The 13,467-nt window shown below is 33.2% G+C and overlaps 1 protein-coding gene across 1 annotated transcript; it reads right to left on the bottom strand.

Moving 5' to 3' along the window:
* Positions 1–8,131: 8,131 nt before the first annotated feature.
* On the bottom strand, positions 8,132–8,515 carry LOC141680089 (uncharacterized). The gene has a single exon (XM_074486407.1). The coding sequence runs from the start codon at positions 8,513–8,515 to the stop codon at positions 8,132–8,134; it is 384 nt and encodes a 127-aa protein (XP_074342508.1).
* Between the last annotated feature and the right edge of the window lie 4,952 nt (positions 8,516–13,467).

Genomic DNA, 13,467 nt, shown 5'->3' with positions numbered 1-13,467 from the left:
GATCAAAGTGACTTTCATAAAGTAGCTTTGTGAGTGGGTCTGCTATGTTGTTATATGTGTCAACTCTAATTCAATACAATATAAGAAATGTTACCGCGCTCCCACTAACCCTTTTGTAGACGCATGGTTCATCTGCGTTTTTGATAAAATCAAACTCTTTGATTGTCTCATCAAAACGAATGTTCCATCTTTCGAGAAGCTTGCTTTAAACCACATATGGTTTGCAGTAGCTTACACACTAGGTTTTCATTTCTCTTGGAAAGAAAACCATCTGGCTAATTGCCAGATCTCATAGTCGTAGTAAGCAGCAATTGTAAGCAAAATCCGAACTGATTTTAACAGGGCTACAGGTAAAAGGTTTCATCAAAGTCAATCCATTGCCTTTGTTTGAATCCTTTTGCCATAAGCTTGGCCTTAAAGGTCTCCACCTGGCCATCTACTATAATCTATCTTTTATATATCGTATACATAGATTCCATTCTGGATTTCATGGCACTATGCCATTTCTCTGAGTCAACACTACTCATAGCCTCATTATAGGTCACAGGGTCGTCATCATCAATGATCAACATCTCATTGTCATTCTCAATGACAAGGCCATAATACCTCTCAGGTTGGCGAGACACTCTCCCTGACCTATGAATGGGCTGTTCCACAAAAGGTTGTTCAGTCAGAACAGGTGTTTCCACTCGATCTGTAGTAGTTTGTGCTTCTTGAACTTCATCAAGTTCAATTTTGCTCCCACTGTTTCCTTCAAGGATAAACTCCTTTTCCAAAAAGATAGCATGTCTGGAGACAAACACCCGATGATCGGTGTAAAAGTAATACCCTAAAGTCTCTTTAGGATATCCCACAAAACTACATTTTACGGATCGATATTCCAGCTTATCTGGGTCAACTTACTTGACATAAGCTGGACATCCCCAAATCTTAACGTGTTTAAGACTCGGTTTCCTTACTTTCCATATCTCATATGAAGTTTGAGGAACAGATTTGGAAGGCACCTTATTCAGTAAATATGCTGAGGTTTCCAATGCATAACCCCATATGAATACTGGAAGATTTGCATAGCTCATCATGGACCGAACTATGTCTAACAAAGTTCGATTTCTCCTTTCAGATACTAATCTGGAGGAGTCCACTGGGAAACTATACCATTTACTTTGAGATAATCCAGAAACTCTCCGTTTAAGTATTCACCACCTCGATCTAATCGAAGAGTTATAATACTATGTTTGGTTGTTTCTCCACTTCATACTTATATTCTTTGAACTTTTCAAAGGCCTCGAACTTGTGTTTCATCAAACACATATCCGAATCCAGATCTATCATCTATGAAAGTAATGAAGTATGAAAATCCACCCATGGCTTGCGTAGACATTGGTCCACATACATCTGTGTGTACCATTCCTAGCAAATTTGCAGCCCTCTCTCCATGTCTACTAAACGGAGACTGCAGTGCCACTATAAAGTGAGATTTTCATCATCCCTTTTCTTTTATTAGTTTGTTCAATCTGAAGTAAATTATGTCACATTTATACAGACCATTATTTAAAGCACCACGTCCATAAAGAATATTATCTCTAAGAATAGAACATTCATTATTCTCAATAATAAATGAAAATCCAGCTAAGTCTAATATGGGAATAATATTCCTCACAATCGAGGGAACAAAATAACAATTATTTCAAACAATAGTCTTGCCCGTAGGCCTATATAAATGAAATGATTCTACATCTACAGCAGTAACTCTTGCTCCATTTCCCATCAGTAGAACCACCTCCTCTTCCTCGAGAGTCCTACTTCTCCTTGGTCCCTGCAACAATTGCAGATATGAGAACCACAGGCGGTATCGAATACCCAAGTAGAAATTTGATTTAATGACATATTCACTTCTATCATGAACATACCTGAATCAGAAGCGGTAGTCTCACAACCCTTCTTCTTCTTCAATTCTGCAAGGTAAACCTTGCAGTTACTCTTCCAGTGCCCCACCTTGTTACAGTGAAAGCAAACAATTTTGCTCTCGGGGTCTTCAGCTTTTGGTGGAACCGGCATTTTCTCACCTACTTTCTTCTTCTTGGAAGAGTTCCTCTTCCTTTTCTTAGGATTGGAACCTTCACCAATTAGAAGAACAGAACTCTTCTTAGGGAGAAAATTCGATTCTGCAGTCTTCAACATGTTGTGGAGTTCAGGCAGGCTGACATCCAACTTATTCATGTGAAAGTTCACAACAAACTGCGAGAACGAACTCGGAAGCGATTGCAAGACCAAGTCTTGGCTCAGCTCCCCATCCATGGCAAAACCAAGTTGTCCAAGACGTTCAATCAAATTGATCATCTTAAGTACATGGTCATTCACAGATGATCCCTCAGACATCCTACAACCGAACAACTCCTTCGACATCTCATATCGAGCTGTCCTTCCCGCCACATCATACAACTCTTGTAGATGCATGAGGATAGTGTGAGCATCCATATGCTCATGTTGCTTCTGTAGCTTAATGTTCATGGAAGCTAGCATGATGCATTGAGCAACATTTGCATCATCTATCCACTTACGATACACAACATGTTCATCATTATGTATATCACTAGCAGGTTCAGTAGGCTTAGGTGAGTCAATCACGTATTCCAGCTTTTCAATCCTGAGAACAATTCTCAAGTTTCGAAGCCAGTCAGCATAATTAGGACCAGTCAATTTGTGAGCATCTAGTATGCTCCTGAGTGATAGTGCAGAAGACATAACGTACAAAGTAAATCTGTAAATGATAAACACATAACAACACTTAGCAAATATTCGATTTCATTTTAAAACACTATATGAATCGGGTCTTTATTCATAAGTGGCTCACACTAGTTTTCCTAATTTATTCAACCCCCTACGTGAAAAATTAAGCATTCATAATGCTAGTGGGAATAGGGATCCTACATTCCATTACACGACCCCAGCTGTAGCACGAACCGCCATGTAATGTTCAATAGGCAGACAACTCTTGTCAATTACATCTCATGTTATTCCCTAATCAAACTTTAGCCTCTTGAATAATTGAGTCTCGGCTGTAGCACGACAAACTCAATATTCTAAGTCAAGTCTAACCCAACATTCCGTACAGTTGAATCAGTCCCCAAAGGCCCACGGCTGTAGCACGTATCGACCTTTAGATTCTTATTTAATGTACACATCTCTATGTAATAGACAAGTATTTCTTATTTCGAAATCAAAGCCCTCGGCTGTAGCACGAACCGATAATGATTCAAAAATAAGAACTACTTTTCTATCATGTTGGAAGGCTATGACCGACACAAGCCCATTGTGTCATTGGCCAATTACTACTTGATATTATTTAATTTTAGAGGGATTATATTACGTTACAATCATAATCATATTATAAAGAAATTCTTCCTTTTAAATTAAATATTTCAAATCAATAATCAATAATCAGATGATTCCCAGATCGGGTGGAGCATTGTCAAGAGGAGTCACTTAATAACCCTTTCTTACAGATAGAAATATGTTGTTGACAGAATCATCCTTTCTCTCATATCGAAAATTCATATTCAATTACGTGTTTCACAAACACAATAATCTCATGATTGTATTCATAATATTGTTATTAAGGTTATGAAACTATTTCACTATACTAGGTTGTCTAACAAGCGCCTTATGTTCATTTAAGTTCACCTAAATCTATCATCGCATGATAAACTAAGCATATATCACATATATAAACATGAATAAACATCAAGGTAGGCATGTTACATCATCTAGCACTTAGAACTAAGCATTATACATCTCTATGTATCACATTAAGCATTTAAAAGCAACTTAAACAGTCAAAACCAGCTTTAAAACACTTCATGGAAATATAAACAGTTCAAAACTTTTATATAAACTAAAATTGATCACTCCATTAGATCCGTCTTGGAAAAACAAATCCAAAGATATATTGCACGCCCAAAACGGAGTTACGAAACTCCCAGAAAATCAATTTTAATATTAACAGACGGGCTGTAACGCATTACAGGAACGCGTTACAAGCCCTGTAACGCATTTTGGTGATGCTTTACACCCCTTTTAAGCCATTAAAGGGTGTAACGCATTCCGTGAATGCACCACAGGTGTGTAACGCATTCCCGGAATGCGTTACACCCCTATTTCTTTTTTTTTTTGTTTTGTTTTTCCTGCAGCAGCCGCCTTTTCTCTTTCCTCGGAAAACGTGCATGTCAGACCTACCTGTTCTGTGCTTTTCCTCCGTGCAGCAGCAGTAGTACAGCAGACACAGACAAAGTACAGACAATACAAAACATATATATACTATATATACATATATTTATACTTATTTAATTATGAATTTTAATTACAAGAACTTCAAAAATTCATAATAAAAAATCTATACATCCTAAAATTATGAAAAAAATACCCAGACGATCTACAACACTTGTAGAACCCAAATCAACACTCAAAATTATTCTGAGAAATGATTTCTCATCAGACAAAATTAATCCATGATATAACTTGTAAAAATCATAATTAATTCATACAAGCACATAAAATTTTGAAATTTTTACCACAGATCTATATGCATACAACCTATGCTCTGATACCATTGATGGATTTTTAACGCAGCGGGGTCATGGAAAAACACTTTTGCACATACAAAATCCAAATAAAAGCATATAAATCGTGAATAAAAATTCGAGGGATCGAATCTAACCTTTAAAAATAATTCGGAGACTAAGAACTAAACCAAAGCATAGTTCAGTGTACACAAGATGACTATGATGACCTCAAGTCTAAGGATACTTGTACAACTATTACTATGTGAACAACTGTTGACACGTGAGTGAACTCCATCAGTTGTTCAGCTGTGCGAGTCATGTTCAGTAAACTTATTCTATAATAAGCACCTACATACTAGCTATAGTGTCACCACACAAATGTCTATGAGAACAGACATCCTTCATAATGAAGCAAGCATAGTATGTACCGATCTTTGCGGATTATTAATTACCAATTAGTAATCCTATGACCAGGAACTATTTAAGTTTAGAGTTATCATCTTTTTAGGCCTCACTATTATGATCTCATCATAATCCATAAAAATCTTTACTCTAAACTATGGTATATCTTATTTAAACACTTAAATAGATAGAGCCCGTAATAAAAACAAAACAAGTCTTTTATTAATATCAATGAAATCAAAACAGATTACATAAAAGTTATTCCTAAATCCTAATACATGATTGGACTTAGGACATATTCCTTTCAGAACATCCTCCGAGGCTTTGTACAGGGACTGAACCGATAGATCCATGTATAAAAGCTCAAGAGGTCGTGATATAGATACCATAAATTTTGCTTTATGAGAGGCTCGTATTTGTTTGCCAATTTCACAAGCTTCACATATGTGATCCTTTTTATAATTTAATTTTAGTATTCCTTGTACATATTCTTTAGTTAATATATTTTTAATCAACTTCATGTTTCCGTGTCCTAATCTTCGATGTCACAACCAATGTCATCTATAATAGTGATTAGGCACATATTAACATGCTTACTCATGTCACATATATAGATTTTTTTGTCTTGAGGACACGTAAGGACTAATTTTCTATCTTTATTAAGAATAGAACAATGAGTAGGATAGAAAATTACCTTATTTCCATTATCGCAAAGTTGACTTATCGAGAGAAGGTTGTACTTTAGTCCCATGACTAGTTGTACGTCGGATATCTTAAAGTGCTTATTCCCGATGTCACCGATGCCAATAATGATACCTTTACTGCTATCTCCGAACGTGACACTTCCAGCAGTGACCTTTTTAATATTGTTCAAGAGTGACTTATTACCGGTCATATGTCTCGAACATCCACTATCAAGGTACCAAAAGTCTTTCTTAGCAGTGAGGCAAACCTACAAAATAGATCAACTAAATACATAGGTACCCTTTTGTCTTGAGGATCCTGGGGTTAGTATATCATAAATAACATTTGAATTTGCATGGAAAAATCTAGGCATTGGATAAGCATTGTCATTCATATAGAGATTTCTAGATGCAATATTCCTAATATTATAAAGTGTTCCCCATGGATATATGGTATTTAATTTTGATCTTCTTGTACTAGCATAATTTTTAGAGTTTCCATGTTGATTTATCATGCTTCTATCATTTGGATAATACACATTATTTCTAGGAAAGATGCCATGATATTTTGGTTTATTATCTTCAAACCTAATAGGTGGTTGAAAGAATTGAGATCTAGGTTGCCTTTGATTGTTATTAGCTACCTTAGGATGGAATACATTCTTTTCAAAATTTTTGGATGACTTATATCCTTTTCGAACCCATATATGCTTTCCTTTAAATTCACCATTTTTAAAGTTACAATATGAAACGGTTTCCTTTAAATTCACCATTTTTAAAGTTACAATATGAAACGGTATGTCCTTGTCTATTGTAGAAAGAACATATAAATGTAAGTAATTTAGGAACATCACTTTTAGTTTGCTCATGATGTTGAACAACTTTCATGGTTAAAGGAATTTTTAGAATGCACCATTTTATTTAATATCTCATTGCCTTTTGTAAATCTTTGAATAACAATTTCAAGATTTTCTTTTTTTCTTTGTTTAAGGAATCAATCTTGTTGTTAAGAAATATTTCTTGATCCTTAACTTGAGATATGAGCTTGGAATTTTCTTGTTTTAACCATTGAGCTTCTAATTCTAAATCTTTTTCTTTAAGCTCATTGGTTTGTTATAGCTCTTTCTCTTTTTCAAGATTGTTTATTTGAGATTTAATTGTTGAACTTTCTTGAGTGAGTGACTCGTTTTGTATATTTAAGTTCAACAACTCAACATGAAGTTTACAAATATTTTCATTTATTTGTAACTTCTCATTTTCTATTTCTTCATATTGGAAAATTAATGATACATTTTCCACTTCTAGTTTAAGAATATTTTCCTTGTGAGTATTATTATCAATTTTTAGTAAGTGGGGTTGATTATTTAGAGATGAAATTTCATCTTCAAATTGGACTTTTGAGTCCATCATCCGAGTAAACTCTTTACTTTGATTATAATGTATTTCCTCGAGTTTCATTTTCTCGAACCATAATAGATGATATCTTTTGTCAAGATCTTTATACTTGTTGTTAATGTTTACCAAAAGTTCAATTAAATTATGATTACTAATATCTACAAGATTCAAATTAGATTCATGTAATTGAATGAAGTTTGAAGACAGGGTTACCTCTTGATTTGAAGTGTAGATTTCCTTTGAATTAGATGCATCCCCGATAGCCATTACGCATAGATTTATAATTTCTTCACTAGCTTTCGGAGCTTCTTCATATTCACTTAAATCCCACCCATTCTCGGCCACGAGAGATCATCCTTTTATAAGTTTAGGGCATTCTCGTTTTAAGTGACCGGATTGTTTATATTCATAACACACCTCTTGTATTTCCTTCGTGTTTTATTTTTTTTGCTTGGGAGGAGTGTAAGTAGGAGTGTTCCTATTATAGATATTAGTATTTTGCATACCTTTGCTTTTATTATAGCTTGTTGACGAAAAATTAATCTTATAGTTAGGAGTGTAATTTTGAGAGTAATTTGGCCTTCCATTAGAGTTAAAAACTCTTTGTTGATTATTTGATTTAAGGAAGCCTTTTCCGTATCTTTGAGCTTTTCTTTGAAGCACACGACGTAGTTGTCTCGTAAGTAAAACAATTTCACTTTCATTGAGATTTTGGATTTCTTCATTTAATTCATCGTCGTTTTCTTTTTCATCTATTAGTATAGATTTTATAGCCATATTTTTCTTTTTGTCTTCCACTTTTCGAATGACTTTTTCTTATAAATTATCTTCTTCGTATGCACGAAGATTTCCAAATAGATTATCTATTTTGTAATCATTGAGATTGTGCATCTCTTTGATTGTGGTTACTTTAACCTTCCAACATGGAGGTAATGATTTAAGAACTCTTCGGTTATTTTCATTTTGTGTATAACTCTTTTCGAGTTGAGATAGTTCATCGACAATGCGAGTGAATCTAGTTTCCATGTCGATGATATTTTCTCCTTCTTGGAGTTTAAAGTTCTCGTATTCTTGGATCAAAGTGTCCATTTAAGAATCTTTTATATCCATGGTTCCTTCGTAGGTAACCACTAATTTATCCCATATTTCTTGTGCTGACTTGCAATTATTTACTCTTTTATATTCTTTTTCAGCACGTGCACTTGTGAGTACCATTTTTACCTTAGGAACTATATTCATTCTTTCTTTATTTATTGCGATATATTCACTAACCTTCTTTTCGATGATGATGTCATCAACCGTTTTGGTAGGAATAACGACTCCATCTTCTTTGGCCATCCAAACTCTGATTCCTTGAGTTCTAGCATAGATGTGAAACCTCATTTTCCATGTTCCAAAGTTGGTGCCATCATATAGAGGAGGGCGAGAGCTAGATAGACCTTCACCACAGCCGATGGTATTTAGATACGCCATTTCGGATCACTTTTTGTTGTGCCTGTAAATCTGCAAATCACTTAACAAACACGTTAAAAAACACTGCTCGGATACCAATTATTAGGTCCTGTAAAAGGGCTATTTTAAGCTAGAAAGGGGGTTGAATAGCTTAATTACCAATTTAAAAATTATTATGGCGTTTTAAAAATATTTATCCCGTTTTAAATATTTTACCAATGCAGATTATATATGCAGAAATAAAAGACAAGGAAGAAAATACCATACGAGAGATTTATCCTGGTTCGCGATGGCGCAACCTCTTATAGATTCGCTCACCCCTACGTCCAGTCCCCGAGCTCTTCTCCAGGACCCGAGTTTTTCTCTTAAAATAACCTCGCTCCTTACGTAGGCGGAGAAGCCTTTACAACCCCACAAATATTTGTCTTGGTGCGTAACTCCGGGTTACCAGCTCGAAATAAATGTGCAAACCTACACAACCTATCTTAGATAATAACACCCTGTTATTTCTTCAAAGTTGATATAGAACCCTTGGTGTAGTCTTTGTACTTCTAAGATTTTGCCGGTCTTGGATCTCAGTAGTTAGTCTTGGGTCTTTCCTCTTTCTCACGGTGCAAAGACTACTAACTCCCCGTTAGTACGTCCATGACTTGGGTCTTAGAACGAGAATCACCTCACTATACTTCACCTCACTGCAAAACGAAGAAGAAGATATCTACGAAACAATACCCGTTATATATAAAAAGAGTTTGGACTAGTAATACACTTAACTAGACCGGATGATGAACAAATATTCTTAAAAGAATATTAATGTATACTTTTCTTTAGATTAAGTGAATGTTAAAGTATACTTGGTTTTACTTCATTTTAAAAAATATATATCTTATTTCCAAAGTAATAAATATATCAAGTCCTTGATGAAGCATTATAGCTTTCGGATCTTTGATAAAATAATTTCTCGTTTAATATAGTCGTGTGTAGACTTTTATAACTCGAGAACGTTACACTTATTCTTTAACTGTTTGTACTTATAAAATATTTGGCCGAGAAAACAAAAGGTGCGTAATTTAAACACAATATATCAAAACAATATAAGAGCATAGTTTAAATTATATTAGCACAGTTTATATATGTATATATATAATACAATATAAGCTTTAAGTTTTTCCCACGAAACACTGAAGGTGCTAGTAAGGGAAGTCGCTTAATTCTTATATGATTATATAAATACTTAAATTTACTTAAAAGCTTTAATATTTTCCCACGAAACACTAGAGGTGCTGGTAAGGGAATTCACTTAAATCTTTTAACTAAATATAATAAATATGTATATATAGATATATGTATAATATAAGCCTTAAGTTTTTCCCACGGAACACTAAACGTGTTAGTAAAGGAAGTCGCTTAAGTCTTGTTAAACAATTATAACGAATATATTAATATATGGCCAAAATAAGTGCGTTTAAGTTTAAAGAATAAAATTCTAGCTTTGTAATTTAATTCCCAAGAAACAATAAAGGTGCTAGTTAGGAATATAAACCAAGCGTTGTATGAAATTATCACTTCGTGCTTAGAAGTGTATAATCTATAGAAAACAATCCTTGTACGAATTTGTTTTTCTTTAAGTTATTCTATATAAGAGCTTGTAGAGATGAAGAGAAGGTGTTACTAAGCTTCTTATATGAATATTAAGTGTGGTCGGTTAAGACTCAGATGAAAGCTAAGAGGTTTACCACTTTTAAGTGATGAACGGAAAAGTTCGCCGGAAAAATTCGCTGGAGGTTCGGCCAGATTTTGGCTTGTTGGTCGAACTTGGGCAGCCCTTCGGGAGGCAAGAAAGTGGTATGGATGAGATTTGCTTGGGTTGATGGAGCTTGGTTGGTGGAACTAAGCTTTAAGATCAAAAACCTTGAATATATGATATATATTTGTAAGGGAGAAGATTTTTGAGATGAAGTATTTGGGTTTGGATATTAGAGAGTGTGTAGAGAGAATACTTCTTGAAAATGCCCAACAATTATTTAGCTCTTAGCTTGTGTAAAAAAATGGTGGGGGGGGGGGGTGGGTGTTTATTTATAGAAGGGATTAGGTCAATGGAGTGGTTGAGATTGAACTAAATTGAATGGTGGATGAAGACAATAGTGTGGATTGATGACATGGAGGATAAGGTGTGTTAGTTTGCTACTTGCATATAGGAAAAACAAGAAAAATCCCAACAATTATTAATTATATAATAATGGTTTTTAGCTTTTTCAATTAATCATTAATTACTTAGTTAATTAGGTAATTAGCACCATTAAATATAACGACTTTGAAAACCCTTTAATAAATATAACCAAAAATATGATAATTAACTAAATATCATAAAATGATGATCTGCAAGTTTTGGTCAATTTTAGTCAAAGGTAGCTTGGTCAAACGCTCGGTCAAAGTCTAGGTCAACACTCAGAAAAATCATACCCGGACAAAATTTCTCAAAAATTATGAAACTTTAACCATGCTTAGAAAATACCATTTAAGTGACAAATCTTAAGTTTCAAGATTTTCTAGTAAGTGGAAGTATTTTATTTGGATTTAAAACGATTAAATCAGGGTTCGGTTCCAAATAAAATATGAACGATCTTTTATGAAAGCAGATAGACCTTGTTGGCTCAGTTTGGGCTAAAATAAATACTTAGAATATATTTCCTTAAATATAAAATATTTTGAGAGTGTGGAAAATATTTTTAAGTATTTAAAAGTATTTTCTCTAGATAAATAATATATTTGAGATACGAGAGAAAATGATTTGGAAAAATATGAGGAGGGGGATAAAATGAGATATTAATATTCCTTTATCAAATATTAATTTCTAAGGGTTTAAAAATATATCTTTGGATTTATAAATGTTTATGGAGTAAAATATATATATTTTATCCCTTTTAAAAATATCTGTTTTTGAAATAAATTTATCATGAGCCTTCTAAAGAATATCCAAGTTCTGATATTTCTTTTTCAAATTATTGCCTTATTAATATTGGAAGAGAGCCTAAGGAAGATCATATTTCCGATAATTCTTTTACGATCTCATTGTTTTGGAGTATATTCCTTTAAAAATATATATTTTGATTTTCAGCAAATTAAAATATCTCTTGTATTTATATTTAAAATATAAATATATTTTGAAAAATATTTTTGAAAATATTTTACTAGATATGGCTTTTCAATTTTGATATGTCAATTAAATTCATGCCTATTTGGAGAGGATATACGTATTTTAAATTTTATGTTAAATTATGCAAATACCAAAATAAATAATTAATCGAAAATGTCCTTTTAAAGTAAAATCTCATGTTTTAAATCTAATTCCAGGTATCATGCATTCTTACCTTAGCCAATATTCTATTGATACTGAGGCAGAAAACGATGATAATGACTATGAATCTTCTTTCCCAATTGAGTATCTCAATTCAATTAATATGCCTTCCATTCTGAAGCATGATTTGAAATTAAAGGCAGGAGTTGTAGTCATGTTGTTGAGGAATCTTAACCAGATAATGGGTTTGTGTAATGGTACACGAATGGTTTTGACAAAATATTTGAAGAACAGTGTGGAGTGCCAACTGTTAACATGATCCCATGTAGGTACAAAGGTTCTAATACCAAAGATCGAGATGGAACCGACTGATACACACTTTCCTTTTGTTTTCAAGAGAATTCAATTCCCTCTGCAAATCAGTTTCGCAATGACAATAAACAAAAGCCAAGGTCAATCACTTCAGACCGTTGGGCTTTTCTTGCCAAGACCTGCATTTTCTCACGGACAGCTGTATGTTGCCGTTTCAAGAGTCACTTCTCCAGATGGGTTGCATATTTTAATAGAAGGCGATAACGGGAAGACATGTAATTTTACTGCTAATGTAGTATTTGACGAAGTGTTTTATAATCTTCCTATTTCAATATAGCATAATTGGTATTTTGATTCCATGTAATGTAGAGTGATATAGAAATTATGTTTTTCAGTTATCTTATCCTATTTTTATTGATCATAATCATTGACATGTGTATATCCTCTTACCACAATGAAAATTATATTTATATATCCATCTCAGGAGTCTATTTATATTTCATATATTTCTTATATTAACACAAAGAAAATTGTATTTCATATAATTCTATTTTTACAATAAGTTAGCTAAAGACAGAAATTTTAAAATTTTATTTAAATAAAAATACACTTACAATTTTTATAAAAAAATTTGGAATGAGTTCCAATTACACGACTTTATGTATTTAGACTGATAATCATGTAAACTATATTTTTAAAAGTAAATCAAGGTATTTAAAGGCCAAGCATATGGAGCCAAAAATGGTAAAAAAAATATTAAGAGGTCATGGTATATCAATTTTGGACATTGAAATTGATTGCAATAATAGACAATATAAATAATGTAAAACAAATCTAGATTTGAAAATATTATATAATATTTTGTATATGATTGATAAACACAAAGATCCGTCAAACCAAATCTCTCCATCATTAACGTTATTATGAAACATATCTCATACAATATTTTCCTTAACAAATTTTTACTAATAAAAAATATCGCTAGAGATATACAAATCAACTTCTTGGAGAGCGAAAATACAAGTAATGAGAATGTGGCTGTCACTATCATCAACTGATATGTGAAGGCATACAATCTTATATTGCTTGATGCTCATGTAAGTTTTTATACCTATGTATACTCGGACGTCCATATATTGTTGTTATTAACAACCAATTATGCTCATTAATATTTCGATATTTTCTTAACAGGACAGTCATGTACCAGCATTCGTGTATGCTAAGGACTGGCAAGCAATTTCCAGTATTTTAGTTGAAGGAGGCGTGTATGTTATATCGAATTTTCATGTACGGGAAGCTCTTGGATCTTTAAGGCCTAAACATTCAAGAATTATGATACAGTTTTCACAACTCACAACCAATGAGA

Source organism: Apium graveolens, chromosome 8 (assembly GCF_009905375.1).
Source record: "Apium graveolens cultivar Ventura chromosome 8, ASM990537v1, whole genome shotgun sequence".
Lineage (NCBI taxonomy): Eukaryota > Viridiplantae > Streptophyta > Magnoliopsida > Apiales > Apiaceae > Apium > Apium graveolens.
Note: the sequence above shows the minus strand (reverse complement) of the source record. Positions and strands in the feature narration are given on the sequence as shown.